The sequence below is a fragment of the Microcebus murinus genome, chromosome 13 (assembly GCF_040939455.1).
Source record: "Microcebus murinus isolate Inina chromosome 13, M.murinus_Inina_mat1.0, whole genome shotgun sequence".
Taxonomy (NCBI): domain Eukaryota; kingdom Metazoa; phylum Chordata; class Mammalia; order Primates; family Cheirogaleidae; genus Microcebus; species Microcebus murinus.
Window position 1 is genome coordinate 58,175,751 of NC_134116.1, and position 23,246 is coordinate 58,198,996.

Sequence of the window (23,246 nt, forward strand, 5' to 3'; positions counted from 1 at the left end):
AGTCAAGATTGTGTTTTTTAAAGGTTAAAATACTTTAAGATTATATAGATTGCAAGAGAGAGAGAGACATTTAAAAGTAGATTTAAATCATTCATCTTTTTGAGGAAGTTTCAAAGGTCTGTTTAGACATATGCATCTGTGATCATTGAATAAACCTTGATTGTCACTTGCACAGTGTCTGCTAATATCCTGTAGATGCAAGATATTAATTAAAAATCAGAAAGGTAATCAATTAAGTGATTGTGTTTTCTCCATATGTAAAGCCGATCTTTAGAATTCCAATTTCCGTTATTATAAAAAAGCCTATTCTCATTTTTAAAGGAAATAAGAAATCAATTAAAATTTAAGTAGATTTGTAACTACTTGTGAAATTGTAATCATTGAAGTTATTATACAGCCATTATTTCTCACTTGCTTTTTAGTTTAAAAAAAGGGAGGGGGGGTAATTAAACCCCATTCATTGTCTTTGTATACAAGAGTATATGTCCCAGGAAAGTTTCTCATAAACCCACAAGGAATCTTGGGTTTTGGGGCACTGATGTTCCCAAGTCAAGATGTTAGTCATGTCGTGGTTTTCCAATAGGATTTTGTCTCTGTTTGCCATAACAGTTTTGGGAACTGCAATTCAACCCCAATCACATTTAGCATTTATAAAAGCTATCTTTATGGGAAAGCTGAAGTAAGACCCACAGAGTTTTGCTACAAAACCAAGGCCATCTACTGTCTTTTGCCCAACAATAAGCTACTGGTTGTGTACTCAGGCTCAGGGGAGACCCAAGGAAGAAGGTAGGAGGTGGGAGGGTTTGCAAGAAAGAAATTAGTAATAACAGCGAGTGCTGGTGTCTGAGGTGGGCTTATCTTTGTGCTACAAGTATCCCAGGATGGAAGAAAAGAGATTCTGTGTTGACATCTTTAAAGAAATGGAGAGCTAGAGAGACGTGTCTGAAAAAAGAGCATGCGGTATGTGGCCTTAGATCTTGGGCTAAGATTCCGGAAGTGGATGAAACTGAGGGGCCTGGGTTGGGGAGCAGGAGAAGGAGGAACAGATTGGGTTGTTCTACCAGGAGTGGTGTATCCTAGGAGAGGTACAGCCTGTGTCACTAGAGAAGAGGATGTGCCCTAGGGCAGTGGTTCCCAAACCTGCTGGATCGTAAGACAAACTTGGGGCTCTCGTTTAAAGAAAAAAGAAAAGGCTCCCAGATCCATCACTGAAGATTCTGAAGTGGTAGTTCAGGAGTGAACCCTCCGTCTTCTTCAAAGCATCCTAGGGAGAGGTGAGAGCCACTGGTGGACAGGAAGCCACTCATGACTGTATTTGAAAAGTCAGATCAAGAATGTGTGGTGTTGGAAACTGTAGAGACTGCCTGTATCTGAAATGACCAGACAACTGAAATGACTTGACCAGTTCAAGTTTGCTTGAACATTTTGAAGTTCAGAGTCTTTAAGAGTTCCATTCTCACTTAGTTTCCTCATCACAAGGATGCTGCTCCAGTCCTCAGCCTTCGCCTTTCAAGAGCACTAGGTAGCGATGGTGGTGATGGTGGTGATGGCAGCAGTAGTAAAAATAATAATTATACCCTTAAGGCTCATATCTATCAGAAAGTTCGAATGAATTCAGAACTCAGTGCCCAAGGCTATTTCTCCTTTGATCTACTCTTTCATGGTGAATGTCAGTGCCATCATGTCTGACATCCCGAACCAGAAGCCAGAAGATGGTCATTCACTTTTACTCAATCACCCTTCACCTTACCCCATCCTGTGAATTCGACCTCCTTACAAAACTTCACGTATGCTTTCTACTCTGCTCACCACGGTGGTCACTTTAATTTAGGTCACCATCATTGCTTGCCTGGGTCAATGCAACTGGCCTTCCTGTCTGTGATCTCCTGCCTCTGGCCCATCCTCTCCAAAACCGAGTGACTTCAAAAATGCATATCTGAACACGTCACTTACTTTTCTCCTTGAAGTATCCTTTGGTGGATCCCTGCAGTCATCAGGATGAAGTCTGCACTGCTGAATATGCAGCACAAAGTTCTCTGTATTCTGGAAAGCCTTGCCCCACCCCGCCTCTCCAGGCCCCACACCTGCGAGCTCATATCATCAGCCCCACCTCCACTTGTGCTCCCTGACTCCATACTGCAGGGCTGGAACATCCCCAGCCCGGCTGCACCCTCTCTCCTCTCTGCCTCCCTGCTGTGGTCGGTAAGCACACAAGGGCCATGAGGATGTCTGTCCTGGGAATGCAATAACCTTAGCAACACGGGATGTCTGACCCCTAGCAGCCAGCAATAAACTTCATCGAGTGGATGAATGGATGGATGAGAGCCTGTGTGCATAGCCCTTTCGATGCCATTGCAGACCCTTCTTTGTGTAGTCAGTTTTCTAGTTGTCTTTCAACATTCAACTCAGGCATTAGTTCTTGAAGGAGGGCCCCACTGAGTACTGCGTCTGCTGGTGCAGTTAGGATCCCTCCCGGGCATACCCAGGGCTTCTTGTAACAGCAGTAACCACATGGGCTTGGGGTTGGGCTCACTCAGACGGGAGCTTTCCAAGGACGGCGACTGTGTGGTGTTTCCTTTCCAGCCCCAGGGCCGGCATATAGCTGGTGCTCCACAAAAGTAAAAAGAACAAGTTCAAAGAATAAGCAAGTGATCTGTGCCTATCTCTGCCCTTGGAGTCCTTGGGTGGCTGGTTGTTTAACATGGCCAGAAACTAGCCACAATATCAAGTCAGAAGGTTCAAAAGTGGCTGGAGGTCGCTCACAAGCATGGTGCTCTCTTGCTTTTTCAAGAGGGGAGCTTATTCCCTCTTTGGAGCTTGAAGACATTAGGGACCTTGGGCTGGGGGTCCTTATTCACCGGCAGCCTTGGTCCTTCCCTTCCTGGCCTCATTTGTCTACAGCAGCTGGCCTGGTACCCCTCCACTCCCTTTTGGGTCTCATTCTTAGCAGAGGAGATGGGGCATTGTAAACGTAGAAAGCACTGCCAATGCAAGGTGGCATTATTCTTTTTCAAGTGGCAGAGGAAAACAGAGACATGGTAAATAGCACAGTTAGCCCGAGATGCCACACTGCAGTTACTCTGTCAAACCCTTAGATTAAACTTTTTTAACGAGTTGCGTAGTGTTAGACATTTTAAAATTGGGCTCTTTATGAAGACTAATATTGCTGTCATAAGGCTACTTTATGAAAACCCAAGGGGACCTTTAACTGTAGCAGAAGCTTCCTCATTTAAACCATGAAGGTTAAACAATAAAAACTAATTTTCTATTCCCAGCATACCCATCACACTGCCGGGAAAAGCATCAGTCTGCTCCACGAAAACAAGGCCACACGATTCTGTAGCCCTTTGGCAGGTAGAGTCCATTAGCTGGCTGCAAAGATGTGTCTTTTCCAATCGGCTGACTTCTTTTGAAGAAATGGTCTGCTGGTGACAGTGTTTGGGGAGGGAGGGGAGGCTAACCCACATCTTGGTAAAGTTCTTCACTGAGAATTTCCATAGATGGGATGGGATGTTGGTGGCTGACTCAGTTAGGAGGTGAAGAGGTAGGAGGTTAAGAGTGGGGTGGTGGTGCAGGGTGTGTAGAATCCTTGTGGAGAAGACTTTGGCTTTGGGAGAATTCTTTCAGTCGCTAGTTTTATATAAATAATACAGAATCATGAGGGTCAAAATGTAAAATTACAAATCCAAGTAGGAGATGGCTTTTATCTTCAGGATTAGTGGGGTCTATACTCTGTCTACCTTCTCCCCTCCCATCTACTTGCTGGGCTGCTGGACCCCTCACCCATCCCATGTCCCCCCTCCCCTGGGAATGGTGAGGGGCTGCCTTCTCTCCTGCCCCAGTGCTGCTGTCCTCTCCTCTCCTGGTGCCTCGCAGGGCTCTGCTCTAAGGAACCTGGGCTGGGAAGGACAGGCCCCCTGTGATCTTTTATAATGTGTATTTAGGCAGCACACTGCTCAATGGCTCCCACTTACAGTTCTTTGCTTTGGGGTGTTTTTGAGCTGTCGCCACTGACTCTTAATAGAGAACTGGGGTTACCTGCTCCATCCAGGTGCGTAGAAAGTGTTCTCCCTGGGATTAGGAGGTCAGTGGGAGCTTTAGGAGAGGGAGGATAGGGAGAGGCCGAGACAGCCATTCTAAATCCTCTCTCTTTAGTTGCTGCACAACCTCTGATGGCTACTCTTTCTTTACCCAAAAATGCCATGGAAATCAAAGCTTTGCAATTAAAGATGAGATACTGATCAAACACCAAGGCATCTTTCGGATGGAGCAGCATGTGCAAAAGTCTGCATGAACAGGAGGGCCGGATTGTGGCTGGAATCTATGTTGTCCCTGAGTGTCCTTAGGGGTGGTGGGATTGGGGAAGTCCAGGGGAGAGAGTAGCAGGAGAGCCTGCAGTGGTAACCAGGCAAAATGAAAACCACCGACACCAAATGTGTGGGGGTTTTCCCTCTCATTAAGCAGTTCTCCAATTCCCTGGATGCCAACTGGGTCTTCTACAATTCAGTTATGCCACTAGCTACTGCAAGTTAGCACAGACTTCACAGATTGGGGCTTCAGTCTTATAAGACTGTCCCACTTCAGATGCTTGTCTCAAGTCCCAGGTTGTTACCTGTATTTCTGACAATCCAGCTACAAATAGGGGGTTCCTACCACCCCCCCTCTCCACAAGTTCGATAATAATATTGAATGGCTCATAGAACTCAGTATAGCACTTTACTTACTATTGGAGACGCACAGGGCCAGGCGTGGCAGGGGGAAGCGGTGGAGTGGCACCTCTCAGGGCACGCCACCCCCAGCGCCTTGATGTGTTTGCCAGCGCGGAAGTGCTCTGACTCCCGTTGTTTAGGGTTTTCATAGAGGCTCCACTACATAGCCGTGCTGATTACATCATTGGCCATTGGTGACTGGCGTCTCCACTCCTGGGACAGAGGTGGGATGGGGGCATGGGCCCCGAAAGTTACCATTCTCTAATCACGTGGTTTGTTCCTCTGGCAACTAATTCCCATTCTCCAGGAGTCACCTCATTAGCACAAACTCTGGTAAGGTTGGAAGGGGCTTATTATGAATAACAAAGGATGCTTCCATCACACCTATCAATCAGGAAATTCCAAGCATTTAGGAACCTGGAATGAAGACCAATTATATATTTTTCATTACATCATGAGATCGTACAGGCCCACTCAGGCACGGCCTTATAAGCCTTGGTAAGGAAGATGGAGTTGTTTCTGAAGTCTGCAGTTAGCCCCTGGAAGATTTGAAGAAGAAAAGGGGCAGGCTCCCCTGTGTACCTTATGTTACTAACTCTAGCAGCAGTGGATCCGTTTGAAGAGGGCAGGAGACTAGGAAAAGAGGCAGGGAGGAATAATTACAATTATCATAATGCTAATGAGAAATGATGAAAACTTGAAGGAAGGCGCTGGTACCTAGGCTGGAGGGGAGGGGATGGATTTCTGAGCTATTTACAAGGTGGAAGTCTGCTGGACTGCTCTACAGGACTTGGAAACTGGCTATTCATTTTCAGAAATAAGCCATGTGTGGCATTCATGTGCTAACTGGGCTGATGAATGCACTATTCTTGTAACTAGGTTGGAGAAGAATTACATGAAGGGTATCATTAAGATGTTAAAATGAATGCATTACATATGTTAACAAGTGTATGAACCCTGTATTATATCTGGCAAACGGGGTGTTAAATCCTTGTTCAACCAGCCAGATGTCTCTGCAGCTGCTTGCTGGTATTGCAGAGGGAGCAGCCAGCCACCTGAGACCCCAGCTATGAGCTGGTGCCAGTGATTTCCAGAGCACCTGGCTGTACCAATTCCTTCTTCCATGCTCTGATTGACAGATACCACATGGACCATACCATTCACATCACAATACACGGGTGGGATTTTCAGCCTGAAAAACTCAGATTCCAGCAATTTGATCTTTTCAGGGTATCTTTGCAACTGGGAATGTCCTCAGTTGAAGCTTAAATCTATTTATATTATATATTTTCTAAGATGAAAAAACACTGCAGTCAAACAAACTTAAGACCAATTTAATAACATTCACTCCTGGATTGGAATGTCATCAAAGTCTTGTTTGGGGCAGTTAGTCAGCCCAGTTTGCAAAGGGGGGCTTAGTGTTTGCTGTAAATGTTTAAATTACCTGAGGTAAAATTCCCATAACTTTCAAAGAAGTTGAAAGTACTCCTAAGTGTTTGTATACAGTACACTCTCTCCTAAGTGGCCCCAACTTATCAAGATTCAGCCGACTCTGGGATGTCTCCTCTATCCCTACGTTTGCCAAAAGATTCTAAAACATTTGGAAAGATGTTCAAATGTCTGAAGGAAGACAAGGTCTGCACTCCCTTGAGTTTTCCCTCTAATGTGACTGGTAATTGCACTTCTTGGATGCTGAGTTCAGGAGAAGTTGAAGAGAGGCGGTACTAGAGACCACAGTTACACAATCACATTGATCTTTTGTGTACTTTGTTTCCTGGAGGAGAAATTGTGTAATCCTATCATTTTTCTATGAGTTAAGTAAAAGTTGAGATTCAAACAAATCACATTGGTTGTTTTCCTGTCTGTTCAAATGCATTCTGACAGCAAAGATGAAAAGTTAATGCAGTCTAAATAGAAAGATACCACAACAAGAAGATGAAAAGAAACATTGTGTAATTTCCTCATCTTCATTGTTTTGTTGGGATTTCAAATCTACAAAAGGCTGGCTGCGGTAGCGTCCCAGGCTTGTCAATGTCAGACAGTATCCACTAGGTGGCAGTATGTCAGAGGGTTTCTTTTATCCTGGAATGAGCAGCAATTTCTTTGGTTGCCTACCAGTACTTCAGCTTTCCTTTTTTGTCTTGTTTTGAAGGGTTAAATGAAGCTATCATCATTTAGGCTCAAATTATCTTTATCTAAAAATGCATAAATTCAGTGAAAGGCCTACTTGTTGCAGTGTGACCATACATAAGTTGATAAGTTTATTCATTTATGTGAATTTTCTTAGTAACTTATTGTAGTTAATGATTATAGCTGTCCTAACAGATGATGGATGTGATGTATTCTGAGAAGACAGATCACAGATCTTCCTGGGGAGCAGGCCATTATGTTCTCTTTAGGAAAGGTCCCTAATGGCTCTTAGCCAGGAGAAGAACTCAGGGAGTGCTCTCAGCTTCCTCCCTGGAAACTGTTTCTGGCTTCAGCTCCAGGTGGTTTGCTGGAAGGTGTGAAAGCTACCTGCACTTCTTCATGCAAATCTGCAAGCATCCTGATAGTGCAGGTAACATAAGATTGCACTGGATGTTTATTCAGACATTTCACTAACTGGTTCTTATTAATTTACAGCTGGCTTAAAATAAGATAAAACGCGTACTTTTTTTTAAAGATCTCTTTCATCTGAATAATTTGTTCAGAAGAAAGGAGTTAGGATGTTCTTTTGTAGTGTTTTCCCAAAATTAGATTATCAGAACTTTCTGAATTCAAAGAAACCAGAAGCAACGTCTGAATGATAAGATTTGGTAAAAGAACTCTAGAAATCTAAAGGCACTCTAATGAATCTGACAGACGTGGAAGACTAATGTGGTTGAAAGTAAATGTGAATTTAAAGCTTAGAAAATAAATGGAATTGTCAGCTGCGGTGAAGTTTGGCTTCATCTTCAGAAGGGTTCCTATAATCCTGAAAATGAAAAATATTAGGGGCATTCGAGAAAAAGCCATGCTTGGGACTTATATGGCAAAGTGTCCAATCTTTGAGAGCATGATGAAATGGAGTTGCCCCTGCTCTGTGGAGTGACCTCGATAGGGTCATGTGTGGAGACCCAATGCCCCTTATCTGTAGGGCCTGCAGGCCTTGGTTTTGGGGGTTCACCAGCCAAGCCTAGAGCAGGGCTTGGCCAGTTCTGAGCAGGTTGTTTTCTGAAGCCCCTGGGAATTTTGAGACCATGTTTCCTGGTGTGTGTAGGTTCCTTTCTGTCAGATCACCAGGTTACCAGGAGCCAGAGGCCCAGTGAAGGTGTACCCCCTTTTCAGAGTTCCTACTGCAGGCAGGGTCTCGGGTATGGGGCAGGCGTCTGGGATTTTGTCCCAGCTTTCTAGATTGTATTTGATGCCTATGTCTTGCAAAGCGCTATGGACAGATAGCTCTAGAAGGCAGAGGTTTAAGTCCCAGCCTTATGAAGTGAATTCTTATTCTCTCTTTGCCTCCATTTCTCAGTCTGAAAAATGAGGTTAAGTGATGTCGGGTCGTAGCCTGTTCTGTGTTCTTGGTGTGCTCTTGGCCGAAGAATGACCAGACACAACAAAAGCAAGGCAACCATGAAACACGGTTTGTTGAAGAAGGACAAGATAGGTCTATAGAACAAGAGCAGGATACAGGTTCACGTTCGCCACAGACAACGAATGGACCCCCTGTCGAAACAAAAGGCCTTGGTTTATGGTCTGGTGTCTTATTTTATAGTGTCTGGATTGGGCCCTCCTCGTGGTTCAGACATCACTTTGTCACTTTGATGGACAGTTTGGAGTTAGATAACCTGAGTCTTACTACGCATCTGGATCTCCCATGAGCCTCTCTGAAAGCCCATATGGGCGAGTGAACTGCAATGTAGATTTAAGCTAATGACATGATAATTAGCCTTAGGTTGTTCTAGGTCACCTTCCAGACCCTATTGTGCCTGTTCTGCTTGCTCATGGCTAGGCAATCCTCTGTATCCTTTGCAGTTGGTGTGCTAAGTTTTGATTGGCAGATTGGTGGGGTGTTCCCTTCCCCCCAGGTGTAGCAAGTGCTCTGGGCACCTGCCTTTGTCCCCAGTAAGACCAAAGTCACTCACTGTCTACCTAATAGTAACAGTTACCTGGCCTCCGATTGTAACAAAAATCAAATAAGGGAAGTATTTTATTGTCTATACATGTAAGAGGTTATTTAATTTTCAGTATACAGAATATGGATGCAAGTTGTGAGAATATAATAAACCTTTGACTAAATAGATATGTTACCAAACAACTATTCATGAGAACACTCAATTAATAATAATGCTTCTCAGTGCCTGCTCCATGTTAGACTCACCTGGGAGCATCTTTAAAAACTACCAAGTCAAGATCAGACTAGTTGGGTTAGTTAGCCTGGCTGGGCTTGGGGCCAGGGTGTAAGGTACCTTCAAAGTTTCCTGGCTGGCTCTAAAGTGCAGCCAGGTTCCCCACGGGAATGCATCAAGTTCTGCCTACAAAAGTTTACTCAGAGTCTCAGAGCTGGGAGATACCCTAAAAGCTTAGTTTTAGAAGAATGTTATCTTTATGATGAATATCTATGCACATAAATAACAATGATCCTAAAGCTCAGAAAGTCAAGGAGGGCTGGGTGTGGTGGCTCACACCCGTCATCCCAGCACTTTGGGAGGCTGAGGGGGAGGATCACTTGAGGCTAGGAGTTTGAGACCAGCCTGGGCAACATAGAGAGACCCCCTTGTACAAAAAATAAAATATTAGCCAGGTGTGGTGGTACATGCCTATAGTCCCAGCTGCTTAGCAGACTGAGGCAGAAGGGTCACTTGAGCCCCAGTTGGAAGTTGCAGTGAGCTATGATCATGCCACTGCAGTCTAGCCTGGGCAACAATGAGACCCTGTCCCTATTTAAAAAAAAAAAAAAAAAAAAAAAAAAAAAAGCTAGGGTGGAGATACAGATATTGGGAATCCTTTTTATTTTTGAACCTGAGTTTGTAGGTACACGATATGCCTCCTTTCACACTGCAAGTTCCCTGCAGGGTTTCTGAGGTGAATTGCAGTTCCTGGATACCCAACAGATATAACATGAGAGGAGCGTTACCTCCTGGCTTTCTACCTAGAGCTTTAATTCATCCTGGGTCATGAAGCCTTTTTTGTTTTGCTTTGTTTTAAGCAGATTTTGAAAGTGCTTCTGAGAGGTGCTGATCATTGAATTTTCTTGTAACGAAATGGGTCTGTAGCAGCTCTGACCTAGAAGGTACTGATTAAATGGGCAAGGAAAGGTCATTCCCAGGTGGGAGAGAGCAGATTTTTTCCTGCCCATTTAATCAGTGGCTCAAGTCTGCTGCTTCTTTGGCCTGGGTCTCAGGCTTCAAGAAAACCTCCAGTTTGCCCATCTGTGAAGTCTTTTGGGACATGAAAGGGATTGTCATTGTCAAATGAGGCCCCAGGCCAGCAGCACCAGCTCACCTGTTAGAGATGCAGATTCTCAGACCCAGCTACAAATCTGTTAGATGAGAAACTGAGGCTGATCCCGATAGTCTGTGTGGTTTAACATGCCCTGCAGGAGGTGGTGATGCATTCATATTCAAGTCTGAGAACCACTGACTAGGACAAAGACATTTTCCTTGTTTTTCTCGATAATAAGTGTGTTTGTGTAGAAAATTATGACACAGGCATTTTTAGGTATATGCCATACTTGGCTTTGCTTCCTCCTTCCTTCCTCCTCTCCTCTGATGGTGAGGCAGATCAGAGCTAGAGGGAACATGAGGGGTAGTTTTAAATTATTGAATTTAAAATAATTTAAATTATTATTAAATAATTATTTAATATAATTATTTATATTATGAATTATATCTGAATTATTTTATCACCAAGGTTCTTCCAATCTTTGAGAGCCAGTACTCAGGTAAAGATACATGGTTACATATAAGTATGTAAAAGTATATACAATGTATAAAGATACATTGTATATGTGTGTATATATAATGATATATACAATGTATAAAGACACATTGTATATATAAGTGTACAAAGTTATATACAATGTACAAAGATACACTGTATGTATATAAATCTCTTGTGAATGCAGGGAAGACAAAATCGAAAAATTCCAGAAATCAAGCACCATTGAGAATCTGAAGGTCTTGGAAAAAGCTTGGGAGGATGGAGGTCAACAGGAGTGGGGAAGAGAACCTGGCTTAGCATGGGCCACTCAAAAGGGGCCGCTGTTTGCCCACCTCCCTGCAAATGGTGCTTCCAGAGCTGTGAGGTGCAGGGCCCTTGGTCTAGGCAAGGGCAGAAAGTAGCCTTGGACGGGCCCCTAAGGTTTCTTTCTTAAAGTCAGCTGTGGCCAGGCGCAGTGACTCGCGCCTGTAATCCTAGCACTCTGGGAGGACGAGGCAGGCAGATAGATCGTTTGAGCTCAGGAGTTCGAGACCAGCCTGAGCAAGAAGTGAGACCCCATCTCTACTAAAAAAAAAATAGAAAAAAATTAGCTGGACAACTAAAAATATATAGAAAAACTTAGCTGGGCACGCATGCTTATAGTCCCAGCTACTCGAGAGGCTGAAGCAGGAGGATCGCTTGAGCCCAGGAGTTTGAGGTTGCTGTGAGCTAGGCTGATGCCACAGCACTCTAGCCCAGGCTACAAAGTGAGACTCTGTCTCAAAAAAACAAAAACAAAAACAAAAAATTAAATGAATAAATAAGAGTCAGCCACACTGTGACTTTAGGACTTTAGAATAGGTGACTGAAGACATCCGTGCTGTCTCCTTTGGAGGTCTAAAGGCAGAGAGAAGAATAAATGTTACCTTATCTTCAGAACCCTTCCAGCTGAAAACAGGTGACTTTATGTTATTGCCTCTATCTCTCCAATCTATTTTTCAAAGCCCTCTTTTCCATATACACAAAGAACTTAAGTGATATAGCCTATCTTTAAACATCATGGGGGGGATGGTTACCATGAATAGTTGTCCCAGTAACAGAGAAATTAGGAATCTCTCCACAGCTTCTCTGATATCTAGATAGGAATTTACCCAGCACTCTGCCTGAGTGCCTACATGCAGTATTTCCATTCATCTTCACAACCAACCTGTGACAGAGATGTTGTCAATGTCCTCAGTTTATGCAGGGGTTTGAACCAAGGCAAAAGCCTGCGCTTTCATCCATTCCACCTTACTGTGTCCTGAGATGTGACATTTAACATTGGCTAATGTGTGAATTCAGGTGGACGTGTGGTTACCTGTTTTATCCTTTATTCTTGGCTCAAATTGAGATATGCAATTGCCTAGGCTTCTTATATACTCAATTCTTTCTTTTTTTGGCTTGTGCTTCGAAACCTCCATTTGTGGCAATATTTTAAGTTAATTATTGGTACTCTAAAGGCTTTTAGAAGTCCATATAATACTTTAAATGCACTGTGACTTTAAAATAAAAAATTAACCACTGGGAGCTAGGCATCATTCTCTTTCCTTTGAGCTGAGCTTTAGTTTTACAACAGGAATTCACTAATGAAACAGACATAAAAGGGGCCTCCCAGAAGATTTAGGAGGGTCATATATTCTGTGTAATTGTTATTTTCCTAGTTAATTTCATCTTCATTTGTGTACCTGCTATGGATTTTTCATTATGTCTAATTATTCCATGTTTTATAATTTACATTGTCATTTATTTTCTTTTATTGTCCAGAGTATTTTGTTTGATGATGTGTGGGGTCTAATTTTTAAGCTATCAAGATCCAATTCTTTGGGATGAACTTCCCTTCATAGCTACCTAGAACACATAGGAATTTCACTGCCTATGCACTTATGGCATCTTTTGAAGGAAAAGAGGGTTAATTTATTTCATGTCTAACAGTCTTCAATTCTTACTGTTTTCGGGAAAGAATGAGTTGATAAATAAGATTCTTTTTCCTTTCTATTTCAGGAATTACAACATATTGTTGGATCACAGCATATCAGAGCAGAGAAAGGTAAGTGCAGATCTCTGTGAATATTTAAAATCCCACAGGGTCACTACTCTTTGGGCTAATATGGTTTCTTTCATTTTCAGCTATGGTGGACAGTTCGTGGTTAGATCTGGCCAAGAGGGAGAAGCCTGAAACTCAACCTTTTGCACATCTCACCATTAATGCCACTGACATCCCATCAGGTAAGTTCTATTTGCATCCATCTTGAAAAATATTTTAGGAGTCATTTATCAGCCCATTTATAGACTCAAATGTATTTTTATCCTGCTAGTTTCTTTTTTATTATTATTATTATTTGTAGAGACAGGTTCTGGCTTGTTGCTCAGGGTGGTCTCAAACTCCTGGCCTCAAGTAATCCTCTTGCCTCAGCCTCCCAAAAGGGTGGGATTGCAGGTGTGAACCACCCTGCCCAGGCCTGAAGCCCAGACTTCTAAACCAAAAAAAAAAAAAAACAAAAAGTCATTAGTCCTCAGTTGTTGATCCACTGAAAACACTGATTCTCAAAAATGCTGGAATGGACATCACCACTCTATTCATTTTCAGATCATCAGAGTGGGTGTTTATTTTAAATGACTGCCAGTTGAGAGTTCATCATGTGGAGGGACAATCCTTGTTATGCTCATCTGTGTTTTCCCAAGCTGAAGTTGACACAGCTTTGAGGTGAATGAACTCATCAGGTAGTGGCATACTCAGCCATCTCCTGCAGAGTTCCAGGTAGGGGACCTTTAAAAGATCCCCTTTAAGATCTTTAAGAGACAGTAGCCTCTAGAAAATGAGACCTCTTCCCCTTCTCCAGGTGTTATCATTTTCTCTGGGTCAACGTTTAGTTCAATGGACTAGAGCCCCGTTTACCTTCTCAAAATGAGGAAACCCAGGGCTCTGTGTCTACAGCTGCCTTAATGTCCCAGCTATTCCATCACCTAACCCCCATGGGTTCCCTCCCTTTGCCCTAGATGAGGACCAAAAAGATTACAAAGAATATTATGATAGAGTGATCGTTGAACATCATCATCATTATTATTATGCCACTTATTGAGCAACTACTATGCATCAGGCATTTTTCTCTGTGTACATTATCCCTAATCCTTACTACAACCCTGCAAGGTAGGGAGTATGATTCAGATTTTGCAGACAGGGAAATTAAATGATATATAGTTTGTCATTTGTTCAAGGTCACAGTGGTGGCAGGAATAGAAGCTGAATTCCACCCTGGTTGGTTCCCAAGTCCATCCTTTTTACACTATCCATTATCATAGAAACAGGCCACAGGGTACTTGTGGACAGTTGTCTTTGTCAGAGGGGAATAAATTCAAAGCTCTCATGTTGCTCTTTTGCTGTAAAAAGTGGATTAGTGTAATATCTAATCTAATAAGAGGGGCTCTAAAATCTGGCTGCCTGGGTTTGAGGTGGCACTGTACTACTCACTGGCTCTGTGACTTTGTACAAAGTACTGGAGTGATTTGTGCCTCAGCTGCATCATGTCTAAAACAGGGATGGGGATAGTATCTATCTACCTCAGGGAGTAACTATGAAGATCAAATCAGGTAATGTACTGACATTCTCACATGGAAGATGGCATATAGTAAGCACTCAGTGAATGTGATCTGTTGTTACTATTTGAGTATAATTAAATAATTATACATACCCCACTTTTTTCCTGCAAATAATTTAAGGCAAGTTTTTTTTTTTTTTTTTTGAGCTTAAAAAAACTCCAACTTATAACAAATGATTTTGAAGGCTTTATGATAGTGTAGGCCATGGAGAGATTTTTCATGACTGAAGACAGAGAAAGTGAGAAACCAACTCTTTGGCTTGTAGAGGATTTTCCAAACAACCTATCCTGTCCCAGATACTTGCTTTATAAACAAATTTTCTCTCTTTCTGTCTATGTGTGCCTTAGGGTGGAGCGACACTAATTTTCTCTGAGTAGAAAACTATTTTGCATGTTAGCAAAGGCAATCACATTAATACTGATGCCGCTGCTGTTAGCGCTGTGAATGTACCATACATTTATCTTTTCAGCTCACTTTAAATAGCATATGATAAATATTGCATTAGCCTGCGTGCCAAAGTCTATTTGGCAATAGCAAGCATGTTTTAGTTATAAAACTCTCTCTGCAGGCACCTAGCATCAAATCATTGCCAAAGAAACAAGGCAAAACTCCTGGTTATTTTCTGACAGTTATTGAGTTTGTGTCTGAGTGAAATGAGTTAGTGTATGCTTCTGCTTAAGAAAATAGAATTTGCTGCTCTGGCTGGGCCAACAAGCCCTGGAGTCTGTTTATTGCCCAGTTTTGGCCAGTACTGGATATTTCAGAGTCAGTTGGCTTTAATTTTGCATATTCATTTGGGAGCTCTGTTTTATTCTCATTTACATGTAAGAAATCAGAATCTGCTTTATATGGACTGTTATCTTGTGCCTTTTCAAAGCCTCTTGAAGAAAATGCACTTGGAAGTATTTTGTGAGGTCAGAATGTATGGGTTTCTTTAGGGGATGCTCTAAAGCATCCCCTAAAGAGGGAGAAGAGGGGATGCCCTCTTCTCTGGCAGTATGGGGGTGGGGAGGCTGGGGAGGTTGGGGTCACAAGTCATCATCTCATTAGTGATGAAGACTCATGTTGCCATGTGAGGCTGTCCAATCTGGTCCCAGAATATTTTTCTCATCTTTTCTCCTAGTGTCGTCTGTTTATGCATCCTCTATTCACACTCTTTGGCTTTCCTCTCCTTCTTCTGTGGGTGCCATGTGCACTCCATTCTTTGCTCAGTTTCCCTCACTGACAGTACCCTCCCTTTTCTCAGCCCGACCAAATTTGACCCAAGTTCTTGCTGTTCTCTGGCTCCACTCTCTCCTCACTGAGCTGAGCTCTACTGATTGCCATGAATTTCTGTAGCTTTCACTTGGCAACTGCTTGCAACTGAATGTCAACTGTGTGCCGTGCAACATGCAGAAGTGAAATTATGTTTTATGTGCCCATTTCTTATTTTCTCCACTATTAGCATTAAGTGCCATGAGGGTACAGTTGCTTGATATAATTCTTAATTATGAGAAGAGTGAATGGCCATAGAAAGTATCACATTGATATTGCATGATTGATCAACAGAATAAATCAGTGAACGCATGAGTAAATGAATGGATAAATATAAAGAGATGTTCAGTAGGAAGTAAAAACACTTCTTCCACTGACTTACCTAACAATGGGAGTGGTAGTTGGTTGAGGTTCTTGTATTTTCCCCTCTCTATGTTATATTCCTTCCCTGCCTTCTATATCTTGCTCTAACACTAGTAGATCCATCCATCCCACTAAGAGAGTAGAATTCACCTTAGTTGTTCTGCTTCTCTCTGTTAAGAGGTAACTGTAAGACAAATAATTGATTGAACAAATGATTTACTACAGGAGTGGGGTAAGAAGGAGGGCAACCTAGGATAACTTGAGATGAGAAACATCCTGAATTTTGTTGGCTGTGTCAATGGATCAGGTGGCTGTTTACCAGCTTAGAGGAGTTATTTCATTAGTGTTCTCTAGGATGTGATGAAATGGGGTCTTATAGTCCCATGTTGACTCACTTGGGACCATAAGGTGATATTTACATTGGGGATGCTTTAGTCTGGGATGACCTGAAATAATACTTCCAATGAAAATGAAGGACGTTTACTGTGGTGGACCTACGTGGCAGTAATGCCTGTGATGGCCCTTCTGTGGATAGGCCGTGGAGTTCAGGAGGTATCTAATTGTCCCTAGACAATTGGAGCCATTGGATTCTTGGCCTTCTAATGATGTATTGTGCCACTATAGCTTGGCCTCTGCTGCAATTTTTTTTCTTCCAAGTGGTTCAAAGAACCACCTGTTTGGTTCTTGAAACAGCCTGGTTTTGAGGTCCTCAGATCACATCTCAGGCTGCTTGTGGTGCTCCAGAGACAGTAGAGCATTCTCCATCTGTGGCTTTCTACATGTTCAAGGTTTCCCAGGACTCAGTCTAGTCTGGGAAGGTAGCGAGTATGTCTTATTCTAGGAGGATTCCCTAGAGGAGGGTTCACTCTAACCAGACAGTTGCCATTCTGCTGGATCCTTAGAATCCACTATAGGTCTAAGTTTGTGGGCTGGTTTCTGCCCCTCAACATCTCAATACCTGTCCTAAATTGTGGGCAGGCCTGACAGGCAGCAAAGAACTTCCCTGTGGCTGCAGAAACTAAGCTGAACCCCAGTCTGAGATTCAGCTCTGTTTTGTCTTGTTGATTCCAAACAGATAACAACCTTAGCTTAGCATAAACTAAACAAAATCCTCTGGAGGAAAACATGGTTTTGCACTTTCCATAGTATTACAACTTCTTCCATCTCCCTCCTTGCTCCCCTCCCCCATCGCCAGTTAGTTCCTGCTTTTTCTAGTTGAATAATAGGTGTCCACGTAAATATAAATGTTTGATTAGTTGGGTTTATCATAGAGGTATTGCCAATTTTTGAAGACCCAGTAAAATGCACTAAGGACCTGAAATATGAAAAGCAATGGACACATGGCTGATTTAAAGACTCTTAAGAATTGCACACTGTTCAGAAACAGTAGCAAGAGGATCTGTTGTCACCTTATTTCTGGTGTGAGAAGAGGCCAAAAGAGAAATGGCCAAAGGATCAGTTGTCAACTCTCATTTCTGGTGTGAGAATGGGCCAAAGGTCAATCAAGAGAGATTTTACAGGACTTTGCTCATAAAGGATTGTGTGATATTGGTAAGGTGGGCGTTGCAATGCCAAGAATATTTTCTTTTTGAGCTTCTCTGGGGGTAGCTTTTCAGTTGTGTGAGCCTGGGAAATGTTGGGGCTATTAGAAGTGGGGAAAAGAGATGGTGATGAGATAGAGTTTAGGAGCTTGACCTTTTAGCCAAAGTTACCAGATTTTCATCTCCTACTTATTTCTGTCCATGAATTAAAAGAGAAGATTGAGACATGTGAAGAATGGAAATTCTCTTCCTATCTTAGTTTCTTGCTTTCCTGTCCTAATTGCCTTAGGCTGTTTTCTTCCTTGAATCTGGAATGACCTTTCTGCTCCTGCATGGCTGAATCCTATTCCTCTTAAATTCTCAGGCTCCAAGCCACAAAGCCATTCTTGATCTCTCCCTCTTTTGAATTCCTTAGCAATCACCTGTGCCTTTCCTGTTGGTACTCAGGCCTTAATTCCTATCTGAACACATGTCGTACTTAGCTCTAGTGAACTGTAGGTCCCTTAAGAGCAGGAAAAGTGAATTTTTGTCTTTGTACCCTCTCATGTGCCTAATACAGAGCACTAAATACATCTGAATGTGTTTCTCTCCCTTTAGAAAATAAATTCCAAGAAGTTATCCTCCCGCTGGAATAATAACTGTTAGGCTCTTTTTCCCTCTAAACTCATGGAATTGCAAGGATGTCTTCCTCAGTTAAGGAGTGGATTTTGAACGATGTGCCTCTCTTCTCCACAGGTTCCCATAAAGTGAGTCTGTCCTCTTGGTACCATGACCGGGGTTGGGCCAAGATCTCCAACATGACTTTCAGCAACGGAAAACTAATAGTTAACCAAGATGGCTTTTATTACCTGTATGCCAACATTTGCTTTCGCCATCATGAAACTTCAGGAGACCTAGCTACGGAGTATCTTCAGCTGATGGTGTATGTCACTAAAACCAGCATCAAAATCCCCAGTTCTCAAACCCTGATGAAAGGAGGGAGCACCAAGTATTGGTCAGGGAATTCTGAATTCCATTTTTATTCCATAAACGTTGGAGGATTTTTTAAGCTACGATCTGGTGAGGAGATAAGCATAGAGGTATCCAACCCGTCCCTGCTGGATCCCGATCAAGACGCAACGTACTTTGGGGCTTTTAAAGTTCGTGACATCGATTGAGCCCCATAGAACGTGGAACATTATCATGTATTTCCTAGATGTTTAGAAACTTCGTTTTTTAAACAAGCCAACAAAGATGTATATAGGTGTGTGAGACTACTAAGAGGCGTGGCCCACAGTGGTACAAGACTCATTATCCATGCTCTTGACCTGTTGAGAGTGTGCATATTGACAGCCAATGGGAGATGTTGAACTCATGGTGTGTTACACAATGGTTTTAAAATTTTGTAATGAATTCCTAGAATTAAACCAGATTGGAGCCAACCAATATGGTTGCATTTGTAAAAAACAAACAAACCTGCATTTGGGCTATGGGAGGGGTTATTTCTTGGGGTGTAGCCCCTGGTTATGTACCTCTATGCAACTTAAGAGGAGAGGGTGTCATCTAATGCAAATGAGTGATCTTCAGAAGGGGTAAGTTCTTTTGAATTGTTACATCATGCTGGAACCTGCAAATAAATACGTTTTCTAGTGAGGAGAGAAAATATATGTATTTTTATATAATTTCTAAAGTTATATTTCAGATGTAATGTTTTCTGTGCAAAGTATTGTAAATTATATTTGTGCTATAGTATTTGATTCAAAATATTTAAAAAAAGTCTCGCTGTTGACATATTTAATGTTTTAAATGTACAGACATATTTAACTGGTGCACTTTGTAAATCCCCTGGGGAAAACTTGTAGCTAAGAGGAAAAAAAAATGTTGTTTTCTAATATCAAATGCAGTCTATTTCTTCATTCTTTTGAACTTAGGATTTTTCAGACTTGTCAAGTCTGTGCAAAAAAAAAAAGAAAAAAAAATTGAAATGGATGCCTCGAATAATAAACAGGATGTTGGCCACCAGGTGCCTTTCAAATTTAGAAGCTAATTGACTTTAGAAAGCTGATGTTGCCAAAAAGAATACATAATGGGCTACTGAAATCTGTCGAGAGTATTTATATCACTATTGAACAGGTGTTTTTTCTACAAGTGCTGCAAATTGTAAATTTCGGGTTTTTTTTTAATAGAAAAGTTATTAGTGACTTATCAGCAAAAAATCCAATTTTTAATTGAGTAGAAGTCATTTTATACTGTACAATAAAAACATTGCCTTTGAATGTTATTTTTTTTGGTACAAAAATAAATTTATATGAAAACCTGCCTTGAGATTTTGTACTTTTATGTCTGTCTTGCTCTGTGATCCTGTTCTTTCCAATATGGTAATGTGGCTTCCATCGCTTTCCAAAGGTTACTGGGAGAAATGCAGATTTAATTAAAAATTAGGAACAGATTCAATTAAATTAATGAAGCTTAGAATTTGAAAAATTATTTGCAGGGATTTGTATGCAAGAATGTAGCCAGATAAAAAACAGAGGTTTCTTCACTCAAAAAAGAAAAGTTCATATTATGTTGACATTATGAGACAAATATGATGCTTTGTATAAGTTTATAATGTCCTAAAGAACAATGTTTGACCTGGAGGAACACCTGGCCATTTTATACCTTACTACAGTAAGGAAGGAGTAACAGTGGCGTAGACTCATGTTCTCATGGAAATTTATGTGAGGGAGCTGTCTAAGTAGCCCCGTTGGCTTCTATCATCAGAGAGAGATAAGAAAACAGGAAGCTTGCAAAGACCCAGTAAACCATAATTTAAGGCACTCGCCACTTGTGGGTAAATGTTTCTAGATGATTGTGATGAGATGGAAGGAGAGAAGAAGTTGCAAACAAAGAAATGATGAATTTTGAACAATAGAGCTATGACGGTAAAACTCAATCATTGACCAAAATACACATATTATTTTAAAACTCTCAGCAAGTTGAGGTTGACTAGTGCAAAATATGACTTCAGTGCTGCATAGTCCAATTGCTGAGCCTTGGTTTAAGGAAAATTATTTTTGATAAGCAAGTAGAGAGTGCCTATCTCTCCATTGATATAAAATCTTGCTCTATAGAGAGCATCATTAGCTACCCTGGCTCTTATAATGATTTTCAAAGGTGAACAACATTCATTTGTTTGTTCATTATTTGTTGAGCACCATCTCTGTGCTAGGCACGTGTCCCGCACTGTGGATGCTATGCCAGTCTGAAGACTGCCTGGAGGAGTTTCCATTCTGATGGGGAGAACCTAGTAAAGGTGTGGGGGGCTTGCAGAGCATGCTTTGAGAGCAGAGAGGAGCCTATCGACCCCAATCTTGGGAATCACAGAAGACCCCAAAATAAAATCAGGCTGGATAGGATATGGGGTAAAAAGCTTCAAAAGTAGATACAGAATATTCATTACCATTTTTTACCTAGAGGCAACTGACTTGCGATCTCTCAAAGATGAGCTCAAATCCAAGGTCTAGGAATGCAAAGAACCCAGGATCCAGTGAGGCAGTACGTGGTGGCACCAGCCAAACTGGGGGGCTGCCAGGGTGGGTGGTCTGCAAAGCCAAGGGAGAGCCTCCAGAGAAGACTGCAGTAGTTCAGCCTGACTGTGATGTAAATTGTATGTACATTAGCACCCCAGTAGCTCAGGAATTTTTAGAGCTCTGTTGAAATGAATCTAGAACCTAGTGAAAAATGGATGGTAACTGGCCTGTGTCTTGAAGGAGGCAGCTGTAGCAAGTGGACGTGCCAGGAGTTATAGAGAAGGTGTTTTCTCTTTTCTAGCATGCTCGAGACTTGCTAGTAGTAGGGTCTAAAATGCAGAATACAACACCTTGCTTTCTCCACTCACATGCTAAGCTTTAGTTCTGATTTTTCTTCTGATTCATCCCTTTTTCCTCTTCTGTATGTCTTTTAACCCTGCCCTTTTCTCTTTTCCTGTTTCCCTCAATGCCTGGCTCTTGCCTGGGAGGATCATGGAGCCTCTCCGGGTGGCCCCTGGGGAAGGAGGAGGCTGCTGCATCTGACTGAGGTGGAACCAGAGCTTGTCAACACTCAGCAACAGTGAAGTAAACGTGCGGAGTTGTGACAAAATCATGTCAGGGAACCAACACATACAGGATGCGATGGCAAACTGAATTGTTTGCTCATTTTAACTACTTCATTTCAATCTTCTTCCTAACACATGCCAAATCTGAAGGAAGGAAAGCAAGCCAAACTTGAAGTCATCTGTCTTCTTGAATCAACTTTTACAACTACACCAGACGCGTGCATCCTTGTATCTTTCCAACATGCCACGTGTGCGGCCAATCTTATGCGTGTGCTCACTCCTCCCCTTTCTGCCTGTTTCCTTTTGTCTCATTCGTCTCCATTAGGTCAGCCCAGAAAAATATCTGGGGAAGATGCGACCTATTTTCCCAGTGACTTTGGTGGGAACCTGAGCAGCTCATGCCTCATCCTTTCTCTCTCGGCATTTAATTATTGGTTTGGCTTGAGATAGTGACATCAGGTTATACTTACACATTTTGGGGGCAGAACTTTGACTCAATTTGCAGTTCTATGTTTCGCCTGGCCAAGCATGTGCTTGCTTCACGTTTGGCTTTGTTAATTGATTCTCCCTTTTCCTTGCTATGAAATTGAAATATGTTTCCCAGTAGCTGCATTTATAAATGCTAATTAGTTATTGATTCACATTATTATGATTTAGCCTGTGTCACTTTTTACAATAAAAAATGTGTACACAGTGAGTGTTAGATTTTAGCAATAAACCAGAAATCTATCCTTTTGATTAATAACATTTTTATGATACTTCTACTCTTCTATTCTTGTAATTAAAATTTTTTATTTCCTAATCATCTACGCTCACCTGCCTTCTCCTTTGTTGAGTGATTTTCTTTGCAGGGCTTGTTGCCGTTGCATCTTGACCAGTGCTCTAGCTATTTGTAATGACAGTCTCTTTGCTATTATCAGATGTGGACAAGTTACAGAATTATTCATATTGCTACTGGCTTTCAATGTCTGTAAAGAAATCCTGTAGAGGTGTCTCTTCTGGTTGGCAAAGGAATGAGCTATAAGCTACTCCATTAGCAGCACCCAGAATTAAGAACCAGGGCATCAGAGCTGATTTTAGAGACAGTAAGTTCTCCCAGCAATGTTAGGAGATACTTCAATCTCTCTAAAGAGGGCCCTAGAATCATGCAATGTCACTGTCGTGGGCAAAACGCACTTTCTTCCTTTTCCTGTGGATTCTGCAGAAACTCCATTTCCTCAAAAGTGTGATCTCAACAATCTCAGGTTGGTGGAATAAAAACTCCTGGTGAGATGTGAACATCTTTTGGGAGAATAATTGTAGATTTGGGTATTAGCCAGTCCCAGGGTTGGAATCTGATCTCAGCGGCCTGGCCACTTGGGGCAGGTGACCATCAGTGGGACTTCAGGTTCCTGCCTTTTGAAGTAGGAGTCCCCTGTCTGTGCTGGAGAGCTGTGGGGATTGGCACGAGAGGGACCCAACAAGTGGGAGCCACCATTGCTATGTTCCTGTCCCATTTGTGGCCTTCTTTGACCTAGGGCCAAACACATAGCTTATTGCCATTTTTTCTAGCTGCAGTGCAGGGCCTGCAGTAAACAATAGTGTGCTCTGTGTTGTGCGAGATAGCAGGACAGATACTGTATGAATACAGATACTGTATATTAACACATTACCACAAACGGAAAATATATTTTCTCCAAGTTCCAGAAACTACAAGTCCAAAAATCAAGGTCAGCAGGACAGTGTCATCTCCAAAGACTCTAGAGAAGAATGATTCTTTGCTTTGTCCAGCTTTTGGAGGTTGCTGGGAACCACAGGTGTTCC

At 42.1% G+C, this 23,246-nt stretch overlaps 1 protein-coding gene across 1 annotated transcript in view; it reads left to right on the forward strand.

Annotated features, from left to right (window-relative positions):
- The window catches only part of TNFSF11 (TNF superfamily member 11), a 32,791-nt gene extending 13,106 nt beyond the window's left edge, over window positions 1-19,685 (forward strand). The window contains exons 3-5 of the mRNA XM_012761007.3: window positions 12,633-12,678; window positions 12,759-12,857; window positions 18,122-19,685. Of these exons, the coding sequence (XP_012616461.1) occupies window positions 12,633-12,678; window positions 12,759-12,857; window positions 18,122-18,543 (567 nt within the window). The 3' untranslated portion in view covers window positions 18,544-19,685. The remainder of the gene's footprint in view (window positions 1-12,632; window positions 12,679-12,758; window positions 12,858-18,121) is intronic.
- Window positions 19,686-23,246: the final 3,561 nt, after the last annotated feature.